General features: G+C 42.4%; 1 protein-coding gene across 4 annotated transcripts in view; it reads right to left on the bottom strand.

Annotated features, from left to right (window-relative positions):
• The window catches only part of RTTN (rotatin), a 154,887-nt gene that overhangs the window by 47,520 nt on the left and 94,010 nt on the right, over positions 1-13,357 (bottom strand). For all 4 annotated transcript variants that reach the window (XR_016441379.1, XM_090039589.1, XM_090039590.1 and 1 more), the window contains exons 33-34: positions 11,504-11,696; positions 9,480-9,562 (exon numbers count right to left, since the gene is read on the bottom strand). Coding sequence is in view for 3 of the 4 variants with exons in the window: in XM_090039589.1 (XP_089895715.1) it covers positions 9,480-9,562; positions 11,504-11,696 (276 nt within the window). In the remaining variant the exon portion in view is untranslated. The remainder of the gene's footprint in view (positions 1-9,479; positions 9,563-11,503; positions 11,697-13,357) is intronic.

Raw genomic sequence — 13,357 nt, 5'->3', positions numbered from 1 at the left:
AGAGTACTGCATAAGAATTAGGATTTTTTCATTTTGTAAGCCAATTAATTGTGGATTTGAAAAAAATCTTAATTTTTTAAAATCAGAGGTAGGGTAAAATAAGATACAAGAAAGGAAGAAAAAATAACACCACTCTTATTTAGAACCTTTGCTTACTTGGTCTTTGATAACAGATAGTAAAATGAAAGCAGGAATTTCATTCCATTAAAAACATTTTTACTCATCAAAAAAAAAAAAAGAGAGAGAGAGAGAAAGATGCCATTAGTTTCTGGAGATGTTTACTGAACCAGAAAGCAGTTCCCATAAACAATAAATGACACTCGTAACAGATTAATCTGGAAGTTTTTTTAAAAATTCCATTATAATATCAGAGTATTCCTACTGGCAATTCTATTATTTGGTTTGGTAGCTGGCAACTCCTGGCTATTTGAAATCAGTACCACAAAATTTATACTGCAGATAAATGTTTCTATATTTTCTTCTCCGGTGAGATAACTGGGCTCTCTCTCAGGTGTGATGGGGAAAGCATGACATCTAGTGGGCTTGGAGTAATTATCTTCTCGTTATTTTTAACTGGAAAAAGGTTTAAAAAAAACAAAGACTGATATATGTCTTAAGTTCCAATAACAGACACTTAAAAGCTAGCTGCCCCTCCCATATCTCCCCCCAAAATGACTTTTTTCATGTTCAGGACTGATCTGGAAAAACCCAACATAGAAGAATTGATAGGAGGCAAGGATTTTTGGAGTGATATCTACAACTGGACCAACTAATCAGGCAGATTATTGTTTGTTTAGTTTCACTAATGTCATTGCCATGAGGGTATTTGGTGCATTGGATCAGATTTATCACATTTGAGGGAAAGCATGCATAGGAACCAGTGATTCTTATGGATTCACTAGTCAATTGCCCGTCAAGAATGACCAGTGGGGGGGATGGCGAAGGGAGCAGGGGAGTGGACAGAGGCACGTGTCTGCCTCCCACCCCCCTGTGTTTCAGGTCTAGCCCTACTCCCCCATCTCCACCCCTCCCCTTTTCTCCCCAGTCTAGGCTTGTTCCCACCCTACTTCCCTTTCCAGTCTGGGCCTATTCACCCTCACCCCTGTGCTCCAGGTCCAGTGCCACTCCCCCCACCCCGCACTTTGGGTCCGCCCAGCCCATGGCCACCTGCCTCCTCTCCCCACTCCCCTCCCTCCCAGCTGTTGGCAGGGTCTGCTGGCAGAAGCAGCAGAACACAGCCACCATGCTCCACCTCCCTCTCCTTTCTGGCTTTTATCAGGACCTGGCAGCCCCACATCTGGCATTGCCCCCATTTCTTGTCCTCAGCGTTGCTTGAGAGGAGCAAGCCGAGGCTAGCACCTTGCCTCCCCCATGCTCTGAAAGGTTCTCACTGCCACTTTGCCGTCATGGCGGCGCTCTGTTATGCCATCTCCTGTGGAATGCTTGTGGAGTACTCCAATTGGCTGTTTCAGTCAGCCAATCAGAGTGCAAATAAAGCATTATGGACAGACAGACAGGCAGACTAAGGCTTTTATAATATTAGAATTGTGCACATGTTAATTGTTGCAGCCATGGAGCCATGCTGACAAGTTAGGCATTTATAGTTAAGGCAAGGCTATGTCCCATTTGATGTCTACTGATGACACATTTGGGCAAGGTTAGGAGATTGTCCTTACTGATATTTGGACATCTATCCTGGCTTTCAAACAAAGTTTTTTGGTTTTTGTTTTGTTTTTTTAAACAGAAAAACCACTCCCTTCCTGACCTCCTGAAGCTTATGCTCAGGGGAAATCTACCCAACACCTTGAAAAGGCAAGTTTGAGAACAAAAATTCTTCAGCTGGCTAGACACTAGGAACCAATGACTACATACAGAATATTACTGAATATTGAAAGTAAAGACATTCAAGAATGTTAGGTCAAGTTAAAAATGGCAACCTGATCTAAGATAAGTTCAGATGGGGGCTTACTGGAGGGGCTTGGAGGGAATGGAGGGGGGGGGGGTCAAGCAGGGTCCATGGGGGGTGGAAGGAATAGGGCAAGTAGGGTGTGCAGGGGGCTGGCGGAATCAGAGAGGCTCACTCATCCCAAACACCCCCAGACTCCCCCAGCCCCCTCATGATACCGAACTGCCCCGATACCAAAAACTTCTCCTAGCGTCAGCTTTACTGGCATTCATTGGTCCCAAGAGCCTGACAGAAGTATGCCTGGGTGGAGGGAGGGGCATTCAGATTGGGAGGGTTGGCAGCTCTGAAGGAGGGTTGGCAGGATGGGGGGAGTTATCTTCCCCATGCTCAGATGAATAACCCCCACTTCAGTGAGCCAACCCCCTCCTGATCTCACCTGCCCCTCCACCCATCCCAGCTTACTTCCATCTGTTCCCAGCACTAGAAGCACCTTGCAGGATTGGGGGGTTTGGCCAACTTGGGGAGGCAGGACTGGGAGCTGGCTCGTATGCGGGGGGAGCACCATCTGGGGGTGTGGGGAGAGGCTGGGGGCTAAAAATAGCTTAGTGCTGGAGTGGGATTAGGAAAAGCACTCCAGCCCCAAGACTGCATTGAGAACTGTACAGAAGTTCAGTTAAACAGGTCTCGCCAGACCCGATCTAAGACTACTTTGAATATAGTTAACTTTTAGAGTAATCGAAACTTCATGAACTTCTGAACAGTTCACATTTAGATTGACCTAGCTAGGGATCTAAGTGTAAGGTTCACACTTGGGCAAACTATGTTAGATCAGGTGGCTCTTTTTAATGTGATATGACCTCCCCACACATCTGTACCTAGCCTGACAGTGACTTTATGGCACACACTATTATTATGGCACACAGAATTACCCAATTCCCGAAATTCTTCCTACATACTACAGGTAATAATGATCCTCCATCCTTTTGATAGGACTTGATTTCCCAGTAATCAAGCTTCACTTCTTTTGCTAGTTGTTTATCTGTTCCCCCTGGGAATTTTTCCCTTCTCCAATTTCACAATTCAAAAGCTTGTCTATCTTTATCCAAACCAGACAGTTCAATAAAAGATATCACTCCCCAAAAATTTTTGCCTCTGGCATAATTCCTGGACCATTATGACTACAACAGTACTCCAACACTACCAAGAATTAATAACAAATACTTAAACCAGAAGATAACTCCCCAATTTTTCCTCTTTGAACAATTTGTTCAGTAAACTGTCATTTGAAAATTTATTCTAATATTGATACTTGTAAGTCACCATCAGTATTATGTAAACCCAAAGGCAAATATAAAAAAAAATGTTGCAATGCACTATGAAAATAAACTGCAGAAATCAGCCTATGCTGCAAATGTAGAATAACATATTTGTTCAAGATGATTCCCCTAAAATAGGGCTTTTGAACCTTTTTTAAACTAATGTATCCCTTTTGGTGGTTGCAGCAGACATGCAGGGTGGGGTGGTACTTGCATTCAGTTACTGCCACCACCCTGCACCACCACGGCAGCGCAGAGTTTTTCCACAGTCGGTTGTATGTGTGGCTGTGGGCTAATGGGTGGCATGCAATTTGCCAGGCGTGAGGCCTGTCAGCAGCCCGTGGAGACGTACATGCAACTGGCCGTGGAAAAGTGGCACAGCAGAGGCACGGGGTAATGGGTGGAAGTGGCACTGGCTGCTGAATGCAAACCCCCTGTGTCTGAGCTCTCCCCCTGGTGTCCAGCCGGTGCCTGTGTGGCCCACAGAGGGGCACCACTGCCCTCACCGCTCCCGGTCCCTGCTCCTGGGAGGCAGCGGTGTGGGGTGGTGCGTGCTGGCAGTAGCCATTGTGTGTGAGCTCCCCTGCTCCACGTCCAGCCACAGAGGAGTACCTCTTCACCGTCAGCTACTGGCCGAGGGTGGAAGTGAATCAGGAGAGTGAGCTGGGGTGGAGAGGCACTGTGGTGTGCTGTGTGGGGCCAGCGGCAGCCAGGGCACCCCTCCCCTTTCCTCAGGTAAGAGGCGACACTGGGGGAGACACCGCCACCATACCTTCAGGCCCACTCTGTCCCCACCTGCCCACACATACCCCCTACGACCCGAGTACCCTGGGGGTAAGTGTACCCCCAGTTGACAACCCCTGCCCTAGAAGACTAAGTCACTGAAATTGAATCAATCCTCAAGCAGATATCCTTGATTCAAAGCCATCACAATTACAATTTCAAATGTATGTGTTAAAAAATAGGTCACATATCTAACAAGTGGCATGGATGGAGTGTTGTAGCATGCTAGTCCAGGAAGCATAAATGGCAAGGGTTTTTTTTGTAATATCTTTTATTAAACCAACTGCATAGTTGGGAGATATGCTGGACAAGCTTTTGGACCCAAAGTGCCATTCCTTAGATCTGAGGAAGAAGCAGGCCCAGGCCAAGCTAAACAACAGTTGCGTTTGACTCCACATAACTCAAAGTAGTCACTTAAGCAACTCTGACAAGGCATACTGAAATTAGGGATATGAAATTAGGGATATGAAAGATTAAATGGTTAAACTGCATATTTATACTGTTAATGCATTACAATTCACATTTAAAATAGACTATTTTGTGCGAAGTCTCATGGTTTACTGGTACTACTTTGCTAGACTAGCTTTCCCTGAGGCAGCCCAACCTGTCTTTGCACACCACCTGCCCCTTCCACCAGCAATTTGTGTTGCATAAATCAAAATGCTAGAGCCGGGGTGGGGGAGGAGGTGATGGAACTGAGCTGAACCAGTCTTCTCCCTGGAGGAGGAGAGGTGGGAAAGGGGAGGTAGGGCAGGGTATGACGGCCGGCAGCAGGAGCGCCACTTGATGCCCATGTGTGCCTCACTCTGTGGCAAGCAGAGCAGATGCTGGCTACTCCATAGGTACATGTTATTGGTTAAATGTTTAACCAATATAATCAGAAGAGTTTAAATGATTAATTTTTTTAACAATATGTACATCTGTAATTGAAATACATATTTCATGTTCAAAATAATGCAAATGAAAAAGCCTGAAGCTTAGTTTTGGTTAACTTTTACTCTTATAAAGTGAACGTGCAATAATTTATATTGTTAATCAATAAGAGACAGTCTTGAAAGAGCACCTACAACAGGTGGAGAGTTGAGAGTTTAGAGAATCAGCTTCACAAGAATAATACTATTAATTGAGCAAACAAACATTTCCAAACTCTACATGCATTTTGTTAATTATTTAAATAGAACACATAAAAAAAAAATCTGGATCAATTACTCAAAACATTCAACCATCCAAAAAATTGGACTAAAATATTTCTAAAATTGAAAAAAACATGTAGTTAACCTCAAAATAAACATCGAAACCATCTACAATAAATCTAAAACAACAACACTAAGAAATAATGCTATATAATAAAAGAACATACATAAAATTTTATGGACTGCTTAGGTAACAGTGTCCTTCATCATATATTCTTTGTTCCTTTCTACCACATCTGCACATCAGTTTAACAGAGAAACAGATTCTGAATAAATATTTTAGTTGTCAATCTACCCTAGATTCCCCCAAATTTTAGAAATGGTGGCTCACCCAATTTTTCACAATCATTTAACCTAGAGCCGTCATCTCCCATTAGAAGAATTTGTCAATATCTTCCACAAAACTATTCATCTCTCTGAACTGCCCTTTAACCATAACTGAGCACCAACTAACACTTAATAGATGCTATGTTATTAGGGACCTACTGAATTCATGGCGGAAATAGAGTGCGCGGCGGCTCCTTTAATCTTCCATATTGTCTTGTGTGCACCTTGCCCCCTGCTCTTGCTTCCTCCCCCACTGCTGATTAGCAGAGAAGCTAAAACCAAAGTTTTAAACATGGTGCCATTTTTGCCTCCTAACCAGTTAGCAGCAAACTGAAGGGCTGTCAGGGGCCCACATTTTTGCCTCAGCCAATCAGTGGTGGGAAGCAAAAACAGCATCCTATTTAAAAACAGTTTTTGTCTCCCCATTGATCAGGAGTAAGCTGCAAGTGGGGTCCCTCCACCAAACAGCAAGGTGGGGGGGGAGGGGAAATGGTATGGGGGAACTTGCAAGATTAAAGGAGCCACAGTACCCCCATTTCCACCATGAATTTGGTAGGTTTCTAGTTAGGAGATTTAGTAATAGCTGCCAGTATAATAATCAATATGATGATTCAAGTGAATGTTATGTTAAGTCTGAGATGTCCAGCTGGTTGCCTGTGAAGACTTAATGCAAAGCCCTTGGGCTCCTGCCTAGCTGCTGGCCCATAGTGCACCAGCTGCAATAGGAGCCAGTCTCTAGTTCCCTTTCCTTCCTCTGGCTGCCACTTCCTGTGTTCACCCCAGGCGGTTAGGGCAGTGTTAGCAGTGCAGGAAACTGAGGGTGAGTCTGCAACCACATGAAGGGAGAAGAAGAGGAGTTTGCCTCAATGATTGTGCAGCAGTCAGGGGGCATGTGTTGCAGTGATGGGATGGTCTGCATAATATTGTGCTGCAATGGTCAGGGATGGAAGGAACAGTATCCGTGCAGTAAGCCACCATGGGCCACACCAGGCATAAAAGTTCAACAGCCCTGTATTGAGTCATGGGTACTTGAATTTTTGTATTGCTCATTTTTGCAGTTTATCTTGTACACCATTCTGAACAAAGTAGCTCTACGTAGAGATTTCATTCTGTTTTAATAGTAAAATTCTAATTGCTTGCACTAACCTGGGTCAACCCACTAAGTAGGTTCTCTGGTCACAATACAGTGGACTCAAATGTACATTCTATTAAAGGGCTAACATGCTTAATTTTTTAAAAGCATCAGCTTTTTCCTCCTGGAAATTTAAACTCTCATACAATATTTGAAAACTTTCCTGGGAATAATGACCAGGAATTGGGAAGGCTTGAGTAGGTTTGCAAAACTTCTAACAATTTGTGAATTGTAATCAGTGACTACTGTGCAATAACAGCAAGGGAAATTTCTTCTTTGACTCCTACAAAATTTGTATTACAGTTCTTAGTCTTCTAGCCAAAAAAAGGAAAAAAGTCCCTGGGTTCTAGGGTGGTCAAATCTCACATGGCAGTCCTTGCAAATACCACTTATGGAATTTTTGTGTGATCCAAAGTCATTTGGGGAGCCCAAAATATGTTATAATATTATATCTGAACACAATGACACACACATGGTAATGACTTTATACATTATGCTGCGACAGCATAAAGTAAATACTCTATCACTTTGAAAACATAATTTGGACTAGACAGCAAGGTAACTGTAGCTAGAAGTCACTTTGGATTTTGTTAACAGAACCAAGGACTTAGGAAATCTGTCAAGCTTACAGGCTCCAGAATTAAACACTATCCATATTATAACAGGGTCCTCCTTTTAGGGGTGGTCACCCTGCCCCTAGAGTACCCCCTCTTAGCCATCAGCCTCACTGCCTCTCAGACCAAACTCCCCTTGCTGTGCCTGCCACACCTTGTTGGTAGTAACCATGGATCCAGGTTTTTTGTTTGCTGCTAAAAAAAATCATGATTTTCCCCTTTAATGGAGAAAAATGTGGGAAAACTCAGGTTTCCCTTTGCAGGTTGGCAGGATTCTAGCTTGCAAGGGGCTGCCATGTGTATATGCATGTGCACACATGTACATGGTAACTAGGCAGGGTGGTGGTGAACAGCTCCCTCAGCTCCGTCCAGGTAAGTTTACAGGGGTGGGGAGCACAGATGATGTAGCAGGGTTGCAGGGGAGTACAGGTGATGCAGCAGGTGGCATGGGGGACATGCTCCTCCCTAAGATTTCTGCACCTACTGTAGGGCACGGACTGCAGCTCTGGGCAGGAGCTGACTCCATGACCCAGCGGCATGGCTGCCAGAGTGAGGCTTGGCGGAGGCAAGGAGTTATGCTCCCTAGTGCTGCTGGATGGGCAGGAGGGCGCCTCTTCATGGTGGTGCGTTCCTCCCTTTGCACCTGGTCCCAGCTGCTGGGCCATGGAGGTGGCTCCTACCCTGAGATAATTTGGCTAGGCTGTAGACCTATGTCCTGATGTGGGCACAGAAATCTGGGGGAGCACGTGCCCTCTGCTACAGTGTCTGTGCCCAATTCCCCATGCACCCAACCCCTTTCTCACACACTGGGGGGGCCAGGGCCTGGGGGTGAAGGGCAGCAGGTTGGGAGTGAGAGGCACCAGCAGGGATGGGGGAGTTGTGGGTCAGGAATGAGTGATACTGGTAGGGCCAGGGGGATATGGATTGGGAATGAGGGGTACCAGCAGGGCCCAGGGGCTGTGGGTTGGGAATGAGGGGAAACAGCAGGGGCAAGGGCAGGGGCAGGGGCAGGGCACCAGCAAAGCAGGGCTGCTCAGTGCTACAAAGCAGTGGTGAGGGACAGCCATAGCTGGACCTGTGTCCTGGTGAGTGAAGGGGGCAGGGGGAGCTCTGATCTTCCATGATTTAAAAAAAAAAAATCAAAATCAAAAGCCAATATATATAGGTATTTAGAATTTACTTTATGATAAGCGTGGCACTGTTGGCTTCCAAACTGCTTTAAAATTGTAAATATCAATAAAACATTGTGTTCAACTGTTACCTCTATATATACTGTATATTGATATACATGTACAGATACAGAAATATCAGCGAAAGAGAGAGCAAAAAAGAAAGAGAGAGATCTCTTTCCCTAGGTATAGATAGAGATATATAGTTGTGGAAAAATGCAGATTTTGGGATTGTAAAGCAGAAAATTTGGGATTTTTATTGGAGGAGTTGAGATTTTTTATAGACAGAGAAACTCAGGATCCCTGGTAATAACCCAGATCTTGCCTTAGAAGCTAATTGCGTGGCTCCATCCAACCCTACACCACACTCCATGCCTTACAGATGTTATCACTCACTGAAATTCGTTCAACACACTTGGGCCCTCTGGCCCCACATTTGGCCCCCCTCTACTCCCAGGCTTCTGATCCTCTCTGCCCTTTTCCTGGGCTCTGGCCTTGCTTCCAGGGCCAGATGGGACCTCCTCAACCCCATAATCCCTTCCACAAACTTCTAGATGTTATTCAATGCTGCTTACACTAGCTCAGATGTTCAGGCAGGAGCCCTGCTACCCAGAGCTCTCCACTGCAGCCCTGGTGCCTGGAGCTCCTCTTCCTGTGGCTCCCGAGTCTAACCTACATGACCAGCTCAAGCTCTGGCCCTATATAGCTCAAGGCCAGCCTCCTTCTGGTCAAATGACTCCCTAATCATCCCCATTTACCACGTCCAGGCTGCTTCTCAGGCAGCTGCAGTCACCTAAAGTAACAGGCGCACCATGCACTCTGTCACAATATATATATATGTAACTGGAAAAATTAAATTGTTATTTCTGCATTTGCTTGTGTAAATGAATGCAGAAGGTCCATTCAATTTACTAAAATTAAACTAGTATAACACTTTATGATACAGTTTTTTTTTCCTTCAAGATTTATGCCAGCATCAGTTTAAAAGTATTAGTATATAAACATATACTTAGTATGCATGTACTCCTTTGGAACTTACCATAGTATCAGATGTTGATTGAGAATGTAGAGATTGGCTCTGACTGGCTGGAACTCTCCAAAGATTAACTAAATCATCAAAGTCTATAGAAAGAGGAAAGAGCCTAAGTATTCAAATATTTAACATTTTTGGATTGACAAGGGAAGGTACAAAAAAGAATGCGAGTCGAATCAAAGAGTCATAACGGAAGTTTGCGTTTTCACTAAAACAGTTGCATGCATTATAAAACTCATTTTGCAGATCACAAAGCTATAAAATGCAGGGACTGCATCAGCCAGCAGACCCTGAGACTAAAAAGAGGCTGCAGTAAAAAACAGTATACAGCAAAAGTATATAGCGGTTTAGGATAACTGTATTCATTTGAAACTCCAGCTGCATAAAGTTTAATCAACTTAAGTGATCAGATACAAGTTTAATAACAATATGATAAAAATCTACACACAGAAAACAAACATAATGAATAAGTGGAGGTCCCTGCCTCAAAGACCTTATAATTTAATTTTAGGTTTTACCATATTTTAAAGGCACAATTGGTAGCAACAGAGTAAGCATAATGTAAAGGCTATTGTTTTAATGCTAAGAGTGAAATGTGCCACGCATACCACATTGTATGGCACAGGAACCCTTCAGAGTGGGAAGGGCTGCATCTGTTCTTACACTTCATAATTTTGAGCCCTAGCTAATTGTTAAGACATTTTAATTTTAATTTTTCTTCTTAATAGAAAGGTGCCAGTAGGTAACCATCCTAGACTAATATTATTTTATATATTAAATTATATATTACTATATACTGTCGAAGACTGATATCAGAATATAGATACATGGGAAATGGCAGTGCCATCATAAAGCCATAGGTATCAAGAAATATTCACATCACTTTCTATGCTCTTGGTAAAAGAGAATGAGGGTGCGTAGCGTGTGGCCCACAAAGGTCACTACTAGTCAAAAAACTCTGATCCTGAGCACATGAACATGCACAACAAAAGTGAAAAGTCTTCATGAACTCGATGCATATTCCCTCGTGACATACCTTCCAATGACATTTCATAGTATGTCTTAAGAGTGTCAGTCTGTTAACATTATTTATCACAAGTGAAATGAGATTCTGGATAGCCTTCCAATAGGAATAGTGGAGCCAAAAAACTAAATAGGTTTAAGTTGGAACTTGATCAGATTATCACCAGGATTATTGACAGCTGCCTCAAATAGCAAGAGACTAGACTCTATGACACAGAACTTCTTTCCTATTTATGTGCCTCAGATATCTTAGGATTGCAATGCTGTGAAGACAACTTTGCTTTTAAAAGCCGCTCATATTAATGACTGCCTGAACTTCCTCACTGTTACTGTGATAACCCTCTTACAATTCCTAATTAGTTTAACTTCCCCCCACCAATACTTTGCATCAAATGAACCAGATGATGTAATAGATCTTTTAAATCAGTAACCCCTAAAAAAACATACAAATGCAAGGTTTACAATTGTCCACAGAGTATAGACTAGGTAAACTATGATTTTACATTTTTAAGAAAACTGTGTAACATCATGGAGCTGATGCTTTAAGCTTTCATTCAACTAACAACGACAATTTGCAATGATTTTCGAAAAAGAAAAACTTAGAGATGGTTATTAGTAATATATTAAATTATATATGGAATATGCATCGAGTTCATGCAGACTTTTCACTTTTGTTGTGCATGTTCATGTGCTCAGGATCAGAGTTTTTTGACTAGTAGTGACCTTTGTGGGCCACACGCTATGCACGCTCATTCTCTTTTACCAAGAGCATAGAAAGTGATGTGAATACTTCTTGATGCCTATGGCTTTATGATGGCGCTGCCATTTCCCATGTATCTATATTTTGATATCAGTCTTTGATAGTATATAGCAATATATAATTTAATATATAAAATAATATTAGTCTAGGATGGTTACCTACTGGCACCTTTCTATTAAGAAAAAAAATGAATTCTAAACTAGAAGAATGTTTGCCCTAAAAACAATGTATTGAAATTGTCACTTACCACTTATGCAACTTCTTCCAGCTAGGAGGCCATCTCCAAGGGAACAATTTAAATCAAACATGTAGCGCCCAAGGTAACAGTTCTTCACCATCTGCTTCAAATGTTCATAGAAGTGGCAATGGTATAATAGAGCTTGAAGAGCAGGTTTTCCTATTTGAGATACGCCGGACTCTTCATCGTGTACACAAGGACCCTGAGGAAACAAGGTTCATATCCATACATACATCTCTTAAACAGGAATCTATATTACAGAACAAACTGCCCCTAGGAAAATAAAGTAAGAACCTTTCCTATAAATTTAACCAAAGGAAGAACAGCATATACATTATATTTAAAATTGACAACCTTATCATATTAGTACATTCAGTCATAATCAGTTGCATTGATTTTTAAATATTCACTAATAATGAAAAGCATTTTGGACACGTTTTTGGAAAAATCACAAGTAGTGACTTTTAAAAGCAGGAGAAAATAAAATTATTCTAAATTAAAAGTAACTCTTGGTTATAACCAGTATTTTAGCACTACTTTTCCATCCTTTCTGACTGGTAATACCAATGCAGAACATTAATTGTTTTCACTATTTCCCTTTTACTCCAATTAAAGAACATGCAGTTCTTTGACAAAGAATTTTGTGCTTCATGTAAACTGTTAATGAGTTAGTTATAGGGCTGCACTCTATGCTCAGAGGGTGTCAGCAATATGCTTTGGTTGCATCAACCATGACAACTGCATACTCTGGGAATTTTGCAGACATTAAGTATGATGACATTGCATCAAACTTTTGATATCCAAAACTCTGCCAGTTTAAAAACCCTGTGCCAAGTACTTTATGGCCAGAGGGACGAGTTAAAAGGCACTGGAGTAATTCACTAGTTTTATTCACAGTGTGCACTGACATCAGCAACCTTGAGATAACATAATATGTTGTAGTCCAGTAACATTAAATTACATAGGCTGATTTTACTAATGGCTAAAGTTTGTTATGTTGTTTTCAAAAGGGGGTAGGGGGCGGAAAGAGTAGAAAGCTCTCCATTGTTATCAAGATGATATACTGCATTGTCACTGCAGTTAACATATTCCATTCCAAAATTTGGTCTCCAAACTCTCAGGCGTGGCTGGTGAACTCCAAGTGGTGGGGCAATGGAGCGTCCCACAGAAGCAGCAGGGGGTTTTATAGCCATTTGGCACTGGGGAGGATGGGGGGAAAGGGGTTTGCAGCTGGCTGGGAGTAGGGATGGTTGCAGCCTCTCCCTACCGGCTGGAGTGTCCAGCCAGCTGCAAACCCTCTCACCCCCTCCCAGCAAGCTAGAAACCCCACCTTGCTGCCAGCCAGGTGCAAGCCCACTGCCCGCCCCCATGGGATGCTACACCACTCCACCAGTCAGAGTTTACCAGCCACACCTGTAACTACCAACACTTTCAAGCAGTTGCAGAGGGGATATATCTTTATGTTCTTAAACATTCTTCTATTATTCCCTATATCCTGTTATTTTTTCTTTGAACTTACTTACTTACATTACTTGGACTATGGACAAATCATCTCTTAGTGAAAAGAAAGGCTATTTCTCCTTAGCCCCAACATGAATTCTAATTGTAATTTTACATTTTAAAATTGGCTGCTTAAATGTCAATAGTTTTATAAATCTACCAGGTACCATGAAATACTGCTGGATAATATCTTTCAGCATGCATGCTTATTAAATGACAAGTGCAATGTCAGTTAAATTATGTGTCTTACTAAGAATCAGAATCATGTTGACCCAAGTCAGTACTGTTACTTGTTACAAATTTGTTATGCCTCATCTGCAGTATTTTGATTTAATCCAGTCTTTTTTATCTTACTTTCAAAGC

Source organism: Crocodylus siamensis, chromosome 3 (genome assembly GCF_052110815.1).
Source record: "Crocodylus siamensis isolate JL-2025a chromosome 3, ASM5211081v1, whole genome shotgun sequence".
Lineage (NCBI taxonomy): Eukaryota > Metazoa > Chordata > Crocodylia > Crocodylidae > Crocodylus > Crocodylus siamensis.
Note: the sequence above shows the minus strand (reverse complement) of the source record. Positions and strands in the feature narration are given on the sequence as shown.